The sequence below is a fragment of the Cinclus cinclus genome, chromosome 6 (genome assembly GCF_963662255.1).
Source record: "Cinclus cinclus chromosome 6, bCinCin1.1, whole genome shotgun sequence".
Classification (NCBI taxonomy): domain Eukaryota; kingdom Metazoa; phylum Chordata; class Aves; order Passeriformes; family Cinclidae; genus Cinclus; species Cinclus cinclus.
Genome location: NC_085051.1, coordinates 9,122,887 through 9,139,293, shown reverse-complemented (window position 1 = coordinate 9,139,293; position 16,407 = coordinate 9,122,887). Strand labels below are relative to the sequence as shown.

Sequence of the window (16,407 nt, the reverse complement as noted above, 5' to 3'; positions counted from 1 at the left end):
ATTTAGATGGAGATGGGCATTTCAGACTTGTGACCAGAATCCAAATTTACTGTGAGCTACAGACGCTTATATACCAATTTTAGGAAGGCTTTTAAAGTTTTTCTACATTGATTGATTTGGTTAAGCATCACACAAACTAACTTAACATTTCTACTTATTCAATCTTCTTTCCTGTTGCCAGTCTTGATCCAATCTTCTTGTCATCTTCAAAGCTCTGTTTGTCCTTGCTAAGGTATCTTGGTTGTCAAACTGTGTATGCTGATTAAATCCACAGTACTCTCTCTCTTAGCTGCCACATCTCCCCCATTCCTTTCAACTAAAAATACACTCTTAAGTGACTTGTCTATTAATTTTTTCACACACTCTAAAACTCAAGGAACAGCCATAACAATACATGCCTTAATCTTATGCGTGTCTTGTGTCTCCAAAGCCTGACTCAGTACCTTTCACCCTCCTTTTCACTTTTCACTTTTCTGCAGGGACCATCTCACCTGCCCATCAGGATCCTGCCAGGGCTCACTGCCATCAGTGACAGGAACTGCATCAAAGGAGAAAAGTGCCTGCGGCCAAGAGGACTGGAACAGGGCTCCTGTTCTGTTTGCTGTTAATTCCATAGTTGCTGATATTTTGTTTGCCTTGTTATATATGCTTGTAAAAAATTGTTATTCTTATCTCTCTATGTTTGCCAGAGAACCCCATAATTTCAAAATTATACTAGTTCAGAGGGAGAGGATTTATTTTCTCCATTTCAAGGGGAGGCCCTGCTTTCCCTGGCAGACACCTGGCTTTCAGACCAGGACAGGGAGACAGTCTGTCCCTGGCTGAGTTATTCTTTCCTTGACAAAATGTTGTAGTGTGGAATATTTCTGCTTTCCAATGGACAGAAAACAGGAGACAGGAAGAAAAAACCCTCTCAGATATCAAAATCTCTCTTCTGGTAATTATTAACAACTCTGTTAATAAATGCTTTCTCGATGTTTGATCTCATGTGTCTCTTGTGTCTCCAAAGCCTGACTCAGCCCCTACGGCTTTCACTCTCCCTTCCCTTTCCAGAAGCAGTGGCACCTTGATTTCTCCCTGGATTTAAGGCAGTGGGAATGATGTCTTGGTTTTTAGCTTTTGTATTTTCCAGAATCTCTGCTGCTTAGTGTGTAACTCTGAAACTTCATATTTGGTGTCAGTAGCTTCTCTGCACAGTGTTGTTAGACAAAACAATTTCTTTCTAGCTAGAGAATCAAGGGTAACTGGCACCCAAAAAGCAAAAACAATGGTGAGGGAGAGGGGACAAGCCAGGGGGCTGAGACTTCATAGCCTCAGGCTGTGGTTGGACAATTGACCCCAATATGTTGATGAACCAAAACTTATAAAAGTGGAAAAACTGGTGACTGGGATCGATCTTGGATTTGATTTGGGTGTAGCCCCGGCCAGGCTCTTGCACTGCCCAAGGTTTATCCTTTCAAGAAATACCTATTTTATCCCTTTTATCCTGTCTAGTCTCTGTTCCACATCAGCCTTTCCAGGCAACAGTTCTGGTGACCCACAAAGGGACATCAGGGCATCTGGAAAACCCCTGGACTGGAAGAACACCCAACTCGTGCTCCCCCATTCCTGCTGGTATTCTGGGGGGTAGGGGTGCAGCTGCAGTCCAGAAGGTATCAGAGCCCAAAACCACCGGGACTGGTGCAGAGACTCGTGAGTAACTGGACAGAAGTGGTATTGTGCTTTAGGATCTAAGTGAGGTGTTAAAGGATCTCTTGTAATTCTGTTTAGTGTGGAAGGACCCTAGGGCTCCAGGAGGAGTTGCTGGTGCACTCCATCTCCCCCCTGGTAGTAGGAGAGGGCGCTCACTGAAAAGCAGGGTCAGAGTTCAGTGCTGAGCCCAGCGCTGGTGCGGTGGGGAAATTCCCTCGCTGCGGCTCCGAAGGGCTGGATGTTTGAATCCTGCCCGTTGCTTGTTCTGCGCTCTCTCTTCCTGGAGATTTTGATCTCCGTGGACTTTCTTACTTGTAACCGTTGAGATATGGGGTGTATATTCTCTTGAGAGTGTTGTAATAATAATATTCCCAGAGATAGCCCTTTGGGGTTACTATTGAAAAACTGGGGGAACCTCACGGGGGGGTGGAGCTGTTGTTTTTTAAATCCAAACTTATCAGACTCTCAGGAAAGATATGGCCTACTTGTGAACTTAATAATGATGAGGCATGGCCAGGAAGTTAGGATAAGAAATTAATATCAAGTTTGAATTCCTGTATATATGAAGATCGATACCTCAATGAATTAGAATGTTCTAGGCTTTGTATGATCTTAGCATGTCAACAGAGCCCAGTAGCAAACAAAAAGGAAGGGCATATCTTGGTCTTAAAGAAAAAAGAGGAGAAGAGTAGAAAAGGAGAAGCTGATAATAAATACTAAATGTTAAAGTAAGGAGGAGGCAGAGTTCAATGGTGCAAATATTACTTAATGCTTTCTAGAATTAGGATTAGTGGAAGCAGAGCTAATATTCCAGCAGAATCTGCAGAGAGGGACAGCTCTTGCTTGAGTGGTTCTGAGGAGGAGGATGAAATTGATGAGACAATTGCAGCTTTGAGCAAGCAAAGGAGGGAATAGATAGCTTAAAAGGCCATCAAAGAACAGAGCCCAATAGTGAAACGTCCTAGATCAAAAGTGGAAAAAGAAAAAGAACCAGTTTTACAAACCTTATTACGACAAACAGTTGGCAACCAGGAGCCACAACAAATGGTAAGGCAAAACCAATACCCTTTGAAATTGTAAGGGATCGGCATCGATAATTGAAAAATTCCTACAGCATGGTTTATTAGTGCAGTGTGAGTCCAAATTCAACACCCCCATTTTAGCTGTTGACAAAGCAGATATTAAGTGTTACCGATAAGTAACGGGATTTAAGAGCAATTAACAGAATTACAGAGGACATACACCCAGCAGTAGGCAATCCCTACACCCTTTTGACCACAGTGACAGACAAATGAGGATGGTTTACTGTTGCAGACCTGAAGGATGCCTTTTTCTGCATTCCTATACAGAAAAAAACAGCCAAGAGCTTTTTGCTTTTGAGTGGGAAAATCCCAAGACGGGGAGGAAAAGTCAGCCTACTTGGATAGTTTTACACAAAGGTTTCAAGAACAGCCCACCAATATTCAGAAACCAGCTAGCAAAGGAATTGGAGGACTGGAAAAGATGCCAGAAGGAGCCAGAAGGAGTTTTTCTTCAATATGTGGATGATATCTTGACTGTGGCTAGAACCAGAGATGACTGCCTACGACTTACTGTAAATTTATTAAACTTGTTGGGACTTAGTGGGTATAGAGTTTCTACAGACAAAGCACAGATTGCTAAAGAAGCAGTAGTGTACTTGGGGCTTGAGATCTTCTGTGGACAGCGACAGCTCAGCAAGGAATGGGAAGAAGCCCTCCCAGAACTCCCAGAGCCCATAGAGTGAGAGAGGTGAAAGCCTTCCTGGGAACTGTAGGTTGGTGCTGTTTGTGGATAGCAAATTATGGACTGCTGGAAAAACTCCTACATGGAGCATTACAAGCAGCTGAGAAAGGAAGTATTACATGGACTGAACACAGTAGAGCAGCTTTTATACAGCTGGAACACTCATTGATGTCAGCTCCAGCACTGGGACTGCCAGACTTGACTAAGCCTTTTGAACTTTTCACACATGAGAGACCAAACGTGGCTTTGGGGGTACTAGCACAGCACCTCGGAAACCAGAAGAGAGCTGTGGCCAACTTTTCCAAACAGCTAGACAGTGCTGCCCAAGCCTGGCCAGGGTGTCAGTAGGCCGTGGCGACTACTGTCATCTTGATCCAGGAAAACTGAAAACTCACCCTTGGGTGACACATTGTAGTATATGTACCCCATGCAGTAGCAGGTGTCCTTGAGCAAAAGGGGGAACACTGGGTGTCTGGCAACTGGATGCTGAAATACCAATCACAGTTATTAGAGCAGGATGATGTTACCTTGAAAAGAGCTTCTGTTGTTAACCCTGCCATGTTTCTGTCCTCTGCCTTAGTTGATGGTATGACTAAGCATGGCTGTCCACAGACAACTGAAGAAGTCTCTTCCAGCTGACCAGACCTGAAAGATGTGCCCCTGGAAAATCCAGATTAGAAGCTTTTTACAGATGGGAGCAGCTTCACGAAAAATGGTAAAAGGATGACAGGTGATGCAGTAACCACGCAAGACAAGGTGATTGAGGCAAAGTCCCTGCTGGCAGATGTGTCATCGCAGAAAGCTGAATTGATTGCACTGAGGAGAGCCCTAGACCTGAGCGAAGAAGGTAAAGATATGGACTGACTCTAAATAGGCATTTAGTGTTGTCCATGTGTGTGAAGCCATCTGGGAGGAGAGAGGACTTCTGAGTGCTCAGGGTAATGAAATCAAACACGCTGAACAAATTCTCGCCCTCTTAGAGAGAATTAAAAAGCCCGCAGAAGTAGCTATCATGCATTGTAGAGGTCACCAAAAAGGGAAAACCACTCTAGAACTGGGAAATGGGTTTGCTGGTTAAGCAGCAAGAGGAATTGCAGAAAAAGGTGTCCTTGCAGTAATTCCACAAAAAGAGATTGATTTGTCAGGGTTCACCCCAAAATATGACCAAGCAGACCACAAACTAATTAATTTCCTTAAAGGCAAGATCACAGAAAGTGGATGGGCTGTTACACCAACAAATCAGTTTGTAGCCCCAACCCTGATCCTTCAGGTGCTGGCTCAGAGACAACAGGAAAACACACATTTCAGGGTTGAAAAATCTTTTGAAACATCTAATAAAGGTCGTAATAGGAAAAGGAATGACTGACATTGTACAATCAATAGTGAGCAAATGTGAAATCTGCTGTAAAAACAGCCCTGACACAAGGAGAAGAGTTGTATTAGGAGTGACAAAGGCAGGGGATCTTCCTGGAGATTACTGACAATTACATTTTGCAGAGTTACCATGCAAAGAGGGATACCAGTACATACTGCTATTAGTTGTCACCTTCAGTGGGCGGCTGGACGCTTACCACTGTCTCCCCAACACAGCCTAGGAAGTGGTGAAAGTTTTACTTAATCAGATAATTCTGAAGTTCGAGGTACCCTTGGGGATGTCATCAAATAGGGGACCGCACTTCATTGCTACAGTGGTTAAAGAGGTTAGCTGGATTTTGGGAATTACTTGGGGTCTGCATACACCTTGTAGGCCCCAGGTGAGTGGTAAAGCTGAATGTATGAATGAGACTCTCCAAGAACAAATTCCTAAAATTTGTCAGGAAACATCTATGACATGGGTTCAGGCCTTACCTGTAGCTTTACTGGGAACTGGCTTACAATACTCACGGAGGAATAACATCATTCCCTGTGAAATATTGTATGGTAGACCGTATCAAATCCCACGTATTCCAGGTGAAATTCACTTGAATGGGAAATGTGATTTGCAGAGTTATTTAATGGCTTTAAGTTCCACTTTGCAGAAGCTCCAGAGTTACATCATGCTATCCTGACCCATAGGACTGGACATAGCTGCACATCTGTTCCAAAAGTTGGGAAGTCTGGTCTTTGTAGATAGGCAGCAATGATCAAATAAAGGCAGGAAGTCTGATTTTGCAAAATCTATTGGACTATTGGAAAGTTGGATGGAAACAGCTCCCATGGCAGCTCTGTGCCCTGCTCCTGCTGCCTGTCATCTCCTTGCCCTTCTTCACCGCTCATTTTGGGTACTGCCTCTTGCTGAGGCCATTTGATTTCTCTGTCTTTGCCCTCAGCACCTCTCTCCCATCCACCTGTGCCAACAGCAGTGCCCACCCTCTGATTTACATCCTGGCTGGTGAATTCTAAAGGAATTCACCCTCTCTGGTAGTGTTACCTTCCAGAGGGGTTTGAGGATGTGCCTTAGCTCCGGAATAGGGACAATATCAGTGGGGAATCATCACTAAGTGGAATCATCATGCAACAGAGTCATCATAGAATAGGACCATAAAATATCCAGAGTTGGAAGGGACCCAGAAGGATCATGGAGTTCAGCTCCTGGCCCTGCACAGGACATCCCAACAATCCCCCCCTGTGCCTGAGAGCATTGTCCAAAAGCTCCTTGTGCTCTGTCAGGTTGGAGCTGTGTGCAGCATGGGGAGGGGATTCTGGATGACAGAATCCTGGCTGGAGGGGATTCTGGATGACATGAGGAATCATCATGGAATAGATTGGGTTGGAAGGAATCTCAGAGATCATTGCATGCCAACCCATCAGCTGTGGGAAATGACACCCAGTAAACTTCTTGCTTTGAAATCTTTGCTTTAAGTCTTTCCAGAAATGAGCTTCCATAACCTGTGGAATATTAAAATTGAGTCACCAAGGCCGAGAGCTTTTCCCAGTAGATTTTCTTAGGGTGTTTGCTTAAAAACAGCATGTAGGTGGATTAGAGATCTCGGCACAGCAGTGCAGAAAAATTCCTGGGCAAATCATGTCCATCTCCAGCAGGTCCTGCTGCATGGGAAGACCCTGTGGAGGCTTGACACTGAGCTTTGTTGTGCAGGTGTTTGGGATGGCCCCTGGAAAGTTTTCCCCAAAGTACACAGTGAGTTTGGGTCTGTGGGCTGTATTGTAAGTTGGAGAAGGATGGTCTTTAACAATCCTTCCAACCCAAATCATTCTAGGATTCCATGGAAAATATGAAGCTCATGTAGGGAATGGCCTGTGTGACACTGGAGACAAGGAAGGTGCTTGGAAGTAGAAAAAGTACATTGGAGGCTCATGACCCTTCTGCTGCTGGCTTGGGAGGGATCCCAGAGTTGCTCTTCCCTTGACAAGATGTTGTACCATTGAAAGTTTCTGTCTTTCAACAGAGAGGAAAACAGGAGACAGGAAGAAAAAATCCTCTGAGATCACAAAGTCTCTCTCCTCTGTTAATTACTAACAACTCTGTCAATAAATGCTTTCAAGATGTTTAATCTCATGCGTGTCTTATGTCTCCAAAGCCTGACTCCTCAGCACCCATGACTTTCATTCTACCTTACCCTTCCAGAAGCAGTGCCACTTTGGTTTCCCCTGGATTTAAGGCAGTGGGAAAAGAAGGGAAAACTTCCCCACATGTAAGAGCTGTGGCTGCTGCCCAGGTCTCCCCCAGGAGGAATGATGAGATCTTGGCACTGTCAACATCATCCCAACCATTGCAGGCACGTGCCTTAGGAAGAGTTCTGGTATGAGAGAGGTACCTGTCCTCCTCAGAGACCAGCCAGAACATTTAGAATGGGATAAAATAAGGAAATGAGCCATTTTGGACACTGTTCACCCAGAACAAGCTCTGTAGGGAAGTCTGGATGATGTTTATTCAACAAATATTGAGGCCAGAATTATCACACTGGAAACAAATAAAAATAAAACCAACCCCACTCTGATGTAGGGGTAAAAACAAAATGACAACGATCAGTACGAGATGGATTTTGGATGAAGCTTCTACGCACAGTCCCTGTTCAGCTCCTCCTGAGGGTGGCCTGGTTCAGGATGGATGTGGTAAACAGATTCCTGGACTTTGATGCTGGGGAACCAGAGGATGGCCCCATTCTGCAGAACAGCAGCACAACCCCTAATTTCTGTGCGATTAAATAGTCCAAGCACCTGGTGATGTGAATATCCATGTTGAAAGCTCTTTTTGGTCACAGGCACAACGGTTCAGTGCATGGCACCTTTGACCCTGCTCTTTACTCAGAACAAGTCAATCCTGGAATTAAAGAATGTGACAAATGCCCACTGAAAGCACAAGGGAATGTTGCTGTTCCCGCCCAGCTCTGCAGCCCTACCTGGTGTCTCTTCCCATCAGCTGGAAATGCAGGGCTGGCTCTGGTGGACAGAAGGGGAAGGAGGCTCCCTGTGATCCCAACCCCTCTCCTGACATCCAGAGGCAGCAGACCCACAGGGATTTGGGAAATCAGCACCACCCAGTGCTGGGTGTGTCCCCAGGCATTAATTAGTGTATCACAGTCTTTGCAGGCAGGAGATCCCTCAAAACACCATGAAACTCATGTGGGTAGCCAAAGGAGATGGAGTTCATTCCCTGGGGCTGAGGCAATGAGGGTCATTCCATGGGGAATAGAGCTGGGGAACAGCACTGAGCCCAGCTGCACTGCCTGGAGCCATGGGGGCATGGCAGGGAGGAGGAAAGCCATGCTCCAATGTGTCTATGGCAAAGCATCCCTCCCACATTGTCCCTGGCAATGTCCCTGCTCCCTTCTCCTGCAGGAGCACACCAGCACAGGGAGGGTGAAGCTGTGGATATTTATTAATCAGGTGACTCAAGGAAACCTGTGCTGAGGTCCTGCAGCAGAGCAGTGGAAGGGATCAACAGCATCAGACCCTCGTGTCACTCTGTGCATTATTTCTGCGGGCAGTTTTTACTTTCTTGTCATCAAAGACCCTCTGGAGTGAGAGTCGGAGGGACCCTATGGAGCAGGGACTCCAGCACCTCCCTGCCAAGAAGTAGATGAAGGGTTTGATGCTGCTGTGGATGCAGGTGAGCAGGAAAAACACCTCAGAGGACACAAGGAAATATCCGAGCTCCTGTAGGAAATTGCAGAGGCTGAGGAGGAGAGTGAAGAGCACAATGATGAAGACAACGACGTGTCGCCTCTTGGGTTCCTGCTTCTTGGAGCCACGTGTTGCTGTAATGATGTCGATTGCACGGGAAATGACTCCGGGTGCAGCAAAGAAGAGCAGGATGACAGCGTAGATGGAGATGAGAGCTGCCCGGCAGTGCTCCTGCTCGTGGGACGGGCACAGGGATGTCATCATGGGAATGACAGTGAAGAGAGCAAAGAAGGCCCAGTATTGGACACTGAACAACACCCACCGCAGACGCAGAGGAAGTTCACAGTGGCAGCAGAGCTGGAAGAGCTTTTCGACAACGTCCGAAGTTCTGCTGCCCGTCAGCCGGTACAGCCCCCAGAAGTAGGAGATCACTGACAGCTGGAAAAGGAAGCTCACGTACATCAAGGGCAGGACTGGAGAGCAGGACATGTCCTCCACCAGGAAGAGGAGGGCAGAGGGGAGTGTGAGGAGTAGGAAGATGAAGTCGATGACAGCCAGGTCAAAGATGACAGCGTTACGGGTTTTCAGTCTGAGGAGGCAGAGGACAGCCCCGTTCCCAGCCAGCCCACAGAGGCAGATGAGCAGTGTCACACTGTGTTTGGCCACATTGGTGACATCTATCTCACAGAGATCGTCTCCTTCAGTGGGTGAGGCAGGAGATGGGGACACGGTGGTCACCTCCATGGATGGACTCTGGGCAGGCAGTGGGATGTGGTCCCTGGCTGTGGTCAGTGGATGGGAGTCAGTGCTTGGAGAATCCAGGGATGGATGATGAGGCTCCTGAGCAGCTCCCTGCAGTGGGAAGGATTCAGTGGGGAGGAGTGAGATGTGCAGGGGACAAGGGCAGTGAAAACGGGGGGTAGAGGGAAATGGGAGGGTTGGGCTGTACAGCAGGGAGAGTGTAGGGGAAACTTAGGGAATGGAGGGGGGACATGGGCCGGGCATTGTGTTCACCAGGAGAGGGTGGCAGGAACAGAGCAGCTGCTGGAGGAGAGGAAGGTGAGGGAGGGAGGAAGGAAAACATTCCACTGACCTGTTCACTGTGGGACAGCAGCAGGCAAAGGGGGTCTGTGCAGATCAGTGGTGATTCCTGGTACCTCTTGGTGCTTTGGGATCCATGTCCTAAGGTGGATCCTGCCAGGTCAGTAACATGAAGGAGAAAGTGCCCAGATCACCAGGAGCTCTCCATTCCTGTCCCTCTGTCTCTCTCTGTGCTCTGTCCTGCTGTTGTTTCCCAAAGACTGGGTGGGGTTGTGGGGGAGTCAGAAATTGCCTCTTTGGCTACCTCGGAGTTCCACTTCCTCAGAGGTATTTATCCTGGGGTTTTCTGGTAAAGAGGAAGTGACATTTGTCAAAAGCTCCAAATGAAATATTTTGCAAATGGCTCCTCATTTCCATCTGATGAGAAACATTCCATCCCCGCAGAATGTCCCATTCTCCAACTGCCTTCCCTCTCCTGACAGGTTTCTAATATTCCTCGTTTCTCTTCCCTGAGGGGTCATTGTCCCTCCAGCAGCAGAGGGTTGCTGGTGGTGCTGGAATGCTGGCAGTGCTGATGCAGCAGCTGACTGCTTCTCAGAAGTAACTCCCATTCCGGGAAGAGCTCCGGGATCATTGCCAAAGCCCTGGGCACAAGGAAGCACAATTCCTCTCCTCTCCTCTCCTCTCCTCTCCTCTCCTCTCCTCTCCTCTCCTCTCCTCTCCTCTCCTCTCCTCTCCTCTCCTCTCCTCTCCTCTCCTCTCCTCTCCTCTCCTCTCCTCTCCTCTCCTCTCCTCTCCTCTCCTCTCCTCTCCTCTCCTCTCCTCTCCTCTCCTCTCCTCTCCTCTCCTCTCCTCTCCTCTCCTCTCCTCTCCTCTCCTCTCCTCTCCTCTCCTCTCCTCTCCTCTCCTCTCCTCTCCTCATTCCCACCCCATCCTGTCTCTTCCCACAGGTTTCCCAGTAGCAGCTGCTCCCCCATTCTGAGTGTGGCCTCTCAGGCTCTGCTCTCCTCTGGGTTTCCCAGCATCCAGACCCCTTCCAACCCCTCTGACCCTCTCCTGACCCCTCCAGCCTGCTCTGACACCCCAGAACCCACCCAGGGCTGCTTGTTTTCCCCTGACAGCCCCACTCCTCCCTGCTCCACCTGGGACCCCGGCAGAGTCTCTGCTCCTCCTGCCCATAGGGTTCTAGGAACCAGGAGGGAGGAGGGAAACCCAGCTCCAATGTGCTCACAGGAGCACACAGGATGATAAATGTGGCTGGAGCCAGTGCAGAAACACAGAAGGAGAGCTCCAGGGGTTTGGGGGCAAGTTCTGTGACAAGAAGCAAGAGCACATGGCCAAAGGAAAAGTTCAAAGCAAGGTCACCTTTAATATTGCAGAACTCGGTGAATACGACCACCAGAGACCCCTCTGGATGATCCTCCAGGATCATGAAAGTACTTCCAGTAGGAGGGTGACACATGAAAATAAATTCTAGGAAGAAGATGTTTATGTGTTAGATAGTAACTTTTTTTACATCTATGTATGTTAATAATGGATAAACCCCTGTTGTAAAGTCTCACCACACACAGAGATCAGGGAGAGATCCTTCTGTGTGTCCTGTGCAGATAAAGAATTCCTGCTTCTTACAAAATGCTTCCAGTTGTTTTAGAGTTTATTTCAGCCCATTTCAGTGTCAGCACACAGAAGGCAAGCACAGGGCAGAGGAGGGGGCACCTGTGGAGGGCACTGTGTTCACCAGGAGAGGGTGGCAGGAACAGAGCAGCTGCTGGAGGAGAGGAAGGTGAGGGAGGGAGGAAGGAAAACATTCCACTGACCTGTTCACTGTGGGACAGCAGCAGGCAAAGGGGGTCTGTGCAGATCAGCGGTGATTCCTGGTACCTCTTGGTCCTTTGGGATCTGTGTCCTGAAGTGGATCCTCCCAGGTCAGTAGCATGAAGAAGGAGAAGGTCCCCAGGTCACCAGGAGCTCCCCATTCCTGTCCAGCTTTCTCTTGCTTTGCCCTGTCCCACTTTTGCTCCCCCAGACCCAGTGGAATCACTCCAGAGTCAGAAACTGCACCTTTGGCTATGTCAGAGTTTCACTTCCTCAGCAGTTTTTATCTTGTTTTTTCTTGGGTTTTTTGCTACAGAGGAAGTGACTTTTGTCAAAAGCTCCAAATGAAATATTTTGCAAATGGCTCGTCCTTTCCCCCAGATTAAAAACATTCCTTCCCAAATGAATGTCTGTACTGGTTTGAAAAGCAAAACCTGTGAGACTTCAAGTCAGTAATACAATTTTTAATAGGGAAAAGAAAAAGGAAAAATAAAATACATTCAATAATAAAAAACAAAATCACTGACAGACTTAGAATACAACCTGATACCCGGTCAGTCAGGGTGTTGGTGCAGCCCGATCAAATGGTGGCTACAGTCTCCTGGATTACAGATGTGGTTCAGTTGAAGCAGTTGGATTGCTGAAGGTGCAGTTTTCCTCCGAAGGGTCCCGCAATGATGTGGAAAAAGCCTGGTTCTTCCTCTGGAATCCAGTGGAAAAAGGCTGCTTTTGGTGTTCTCAGTTTTTATCCAGGTAGGAAAGTCTTGGCTCCTCCCCCTGGCTAGAGCATCTCCCAGTGGGATGATGTAATCTTATCAGTTATACAGTAGGACTCAATGGCCCATTAACAGAAGATACTTCCCACAGAGATAAGGATGACCACCCTTCTCAGATGGAAAGAGAATATACATCTTGTATTGTAAACCAGGACAATGTCCCATTCTCCAGCTGCCTTCCCTGTCCCAAGAGGTTTCTACCATTCCTCATTGCTCTTCCCTGAGGGGTCATTGTCCCTCCAGCAGCAGAGGGATGCTGGTGGTGCTGGTGGCACTGGATTTTTGGCAGCACTGTTGAAGCATCTGGCTGCTTGTCAGAAACTGCTCCCATTCTGGGAAGAGCTCCAGAATCATTGCCAAAACCTCCCCTGGGCTCATGGGAGCACCCCTGGGCCATGGACTCCCATTTCCATCATTCCAGTGCAGGCTCACCCAGCCCAAGGGAAGGACAGCAATCAGCTGCTTGCAGCCAGGGCATCAGCACTTGGAGCCCATCCTGATTACAGCCAATCCCCTTGAGGATGCAATGAAAGCTATTGGAGAGCAGGGTGCTGTGAACCCCCTTCCAGCCCTTCCCCAGAGCTGCTGCTCCTCCTCAGTCCTGGGAACACTTGTGGGTGCTTTGACCTGATCCCAAACTGTCCCTTTGCCAGCAGGGACACTTTCCGCTGTGCCAGGTTGCTCCAAACCCCATCCAAGCTGGCCTTGTCACTTCCAGGGATGGGGCAGCCACAGCCTCTCTGGGCAACCTGTGCCATGGCCTCAGCACCCTCACAGGGAAGGATTTCTTCTCAATATCCAATCTGAACCCACTCTGTGGCAGTGGGAAGTCATTCCCCCTTGTCCTGTCACTCCAAGCCATTGTCCAAAGTCCCTCTCCAACTCTCCAGAAGCCCCTTTAGGTCATGGATCATGAAGTGTTTGCACTTGCAAGGATTGTCCTGGTGAAGGGATGTGAGATTCCATAGCTGGGGACACAAGCGTGGTGTCAGCAGGGAAGAGAGGTGACACTTCTGGTCCCAGGGCTGCCACATGTGCCAGTTTCCAGTAGGAGCATCCCAGATCCCTGAGGCATGTCAGCCTGGGTAGGAACCATCTCACCTCAGCTTTCCAGGAATTCCTTGGAATTCACTGTAGGCTGCTGTCTGAGTCCCAGGTGGGTGTAAAAGGTGACTCAGATGAAACCTGCAACTTTCTGAGGGTTGTAGCCATAGCCAAGAGAGCAGCATTGATTCAGCTCATCCCAGATGAAATGACATTGCTGAAATCCTAAATCATCCCTCTGCTGTGTGCCTGTGCTGCAGCTCATGCACAGAATTTATTATTCCATGAATCCTCTCAGAAACTGCTTGGTGAAGGTGAATTACCACTGAAATTGTGTCATACAATGACAAAACTAGATTTGAAGTAGAAATCAAAGCAGCACATTTTTACTGAAAGGTCCTAATGATCCAACCCAGGAAACAGAGGGGACAAGTTCTGGCAGTTCCAAAGACGAGATTTTGGGATTGTGGTTGCTTTAAATTTGAAGAGGAAAGTGGCATGGAGATAAACACGTTTTTCCATAGGTCTCGTTGCTGAGGCTCTGTGCTGTTCCTCATTCCCTGGAGAAAGTCAAGAGCAGATGAGAAGCAGAGCCCTGATCCCGTCCCAGGCTCTGCAATAGTTCCCTGTCTGTGAGAGCCCTGGAGAACAGGAGCCAGCATGGAGAACAGGGCTGGTGGCAGGAGCTGGGACAGACCCCGCGCCGGACGCTGCTCGGGCTCACCCCGTGGGCTTCACTCCCCTTTCCCAAGTGACCATTCCAGGCAAACTCTGAAGATCCCGACCCAGGGACAGCAGCTGCTGTGTGTGAGGTGATGGGTGTCCACTCTTGTGGAGTTCTCCAGGCTGTGAGTGGGAACAAGGTCAGATTCATTGTCAACATAATCAGTGTCTCCTCCTTGGCTGGAACCTGCTCATCCCTGCTTTTTTAAAGGGAATAGCTATGTGAAAGGTATGAAAAGCTATCAACCTTGTGGGAAAATGGAGGTACTATTGAAATGAGTGTCCTATTGAGGGTATCCATCAGCTCAGTGATATCAGCTGACACCTGAGAATCCAGGCCAGATCCATCCCAAAGCCATTTGCTCTCTGATATCTCCATGGGCAATTCTTTCCTTCTCCAATGTTTTCCCCCATCCAGCTTCTGCCACCAGCTGGGCCCGTGACAGGGCTGTGACAGCTGGGCTGAACATCACCATCCTCGTGGCTTTCCCTGCTGGTATCTATTCTCTGACAGCCTTCAGTGCTCTGACAGCTCTGTTTGTCCTCCCCGTGTCCTTCTGGCCCTGCCACTGATCCCAGTGCTTCCCGGTGCTCCTGTGTGCCCCTCTCTGGCTCCTCTCCTTCCTGCTCCCTGTCACCCTCTATTTCCACCCTTTGGTGCTCATGGCCTTGGTCCTGACCTACCTCTTCTCAGTGCTCACCCTGACCTGTTCTGGTCTCGCCCTGCTGGCCAGGCTCCTGTGCTGCTCATGGAAACAACTCCCACGGCATCTCTGTGTCCTGCTCCTGCTGCCTGTCATCTCCTTGCCCTTCTTCACTGCTCATTTTGGTTACTGCCTCTTGCTGAGGCCATTTGATTTCTCTGTCTTTGCCCTCAGCACCTCTCTCCCATCCACCTGTGCCAACAGCAGTGCCCACCCTCTGATTTACATCCTGGCTGGGAGCTGTGCAAAGGAATTCACCCTCTCTGGTAGTGTTGCCTTCCAGAGGGCTTTTGAGGATGTGCCAGAGCCACGGAGTAGAGACAACATTGGTTGGGAATCATCATCCAGTCGAATCATCGTGAAACAGAATCATCATAAAACAGAACCATAAAATATCCAGAGTTGGAAGGGACCCCGAAGGATCATGGAGTTCAGCTCCTGGCCCTGCACAGGACATCCCAACAATCCCCCCCTGTGCCTGAGAGCATTGTCCAAAAGCTCCTTGTGCTCTGTCAGGCTGGAGCTGTGTACAGCAGGGGAACTCCTGCGTGGAGGGGATGCTGATGGACATGAGGAATCATCATGGAATGGATTGGGTTGGAAGGGACCTGGGAGATCATTGCAATCTAACCCTTCTTCCATGGGAAGGGACACCCAGGAAACATCATGCTTGGAAATCTTTGCTCTTTTGAAAGGAAGCTCAGGTAGGGAATGGCCTGGGTCACCCTGGAGAGAAGGAAGGTGCTTGGAAGTAGAAAAAGGGCATTGGAGGATCTCGATCCTTCTGCACTTGTCTTTGGAGACAATGCCTGGCTGACTTTTCCTTTCCTTGAGAAGTAGCGAACCGTGGAAAATTTCTGCTTTCCAATGAACAGGACAGTGGGAGACAAGAAAAAAAATCCCTCTCAGATGTCAAAGTCTCTCTTCTGTGAATTACTAACAACTCTTTCAATAAATGCTTTCTCGATGTTTCATCTCCTGTGTGTCTTGTGTCTCCAAAGCCTGACTCAGCAACCACAGTTTTCACTCCCCCTTCCCTTTCCAGAAGCAGTGGCACCTTGGTTTCTCCTGGCTTTAAGGCAGTGGGAAAAGGAGTGACAACGCTGTGGCTGCTGCCCACGTCTCTCCCAGGGGAAATGAGGTGATCTTGGCATTGTCAACATCATCCCAATCATTGCAGGCACGTGCCTTAGGAAGAGTCCTGGTATGAGACAGGTACGTGTCTACCTCAGAGACCAGCCAGAATCTTTAGAACGGGATAAAATAAGGAAATGAGCTATCAGGGTCGAGAGTGGTCCCTGCCAATCTCTTTTAGGGTTCACAGATATCTGGTCAAAAGCTGCAAAAATAATTGAAGAGTGGTACAATGACCAAGACCTAGTAACATGAAACATTTTAATAATAATGAAAGCAAATATGGGACAAGACCCAAAAATCTGAATCCAAGGTGGCAAGGTATCTTTAGGAGTCAGTGGTAAAAAGACAAGGATGAAGGGAGGTCCATGGTATAAATATGGGGGAAGAGAGGGGATGGAGTTGAGGTTAGGGTTCAATGGGAAAAGTTGTGCAGAGGTGGAGTAAGGGAAGGTAGGGTCCAATGGGTTAGGGTGGGTGGAACATTGCATCAAGTGAGGACCAATGGGGATACAAGGGAGGGAGAACATTCTAGGAAGTGGGCGTGGTGATAATTACCTGGGAAATGAGGGTTAGGAATATGTATGAGGTATTAGTATTGGCGATCCCGTAACTCTTTTGGAACTTTTTTCTGCAGTCTCCACAACTTA

The 16,407-nt window shown here is 48.3% G+C and overlaps 1 protein-coding gene and 1 pseudogene across 1 annotated transcript; one reads left to right on the top strand and one right to left on the bottom strand.

Moving 5' to 3' along the window:
• Positions 1-7,452: 7,452 nt before the first annotated feature.
• Positions 7,453-9,355, bottom strand: LOC134045007 (mas-related G-protein coupled receptor member H-like). The gene is made up of 2 exons (XM_062494560.1): positions 8,350-9,355; positions 7,453-7,560 (listed from the first exon to the last, which is right to left on the bottom strand). Exons 1-2 carry the CDS (start codon positions 9,262-9,264, stop codon positions 7,453-7,455), a joined length of 1,023 nt encoding a protein of 340 aa, XP_062350544.1. The 5' UTR covers positions 9,265-9,355.
• A 1,539-nt stretch (positions 9,356-10,894) lies between these two features.
• Positions 10,895-15,014, top strand: LOC134045006 (mas-related G-protein coupled receptor member B5-like; annotated as a pseudogene).
• The last annotated feature ends 1,393 nt before the right edge of the window (positions 15,015-16,407 follow it).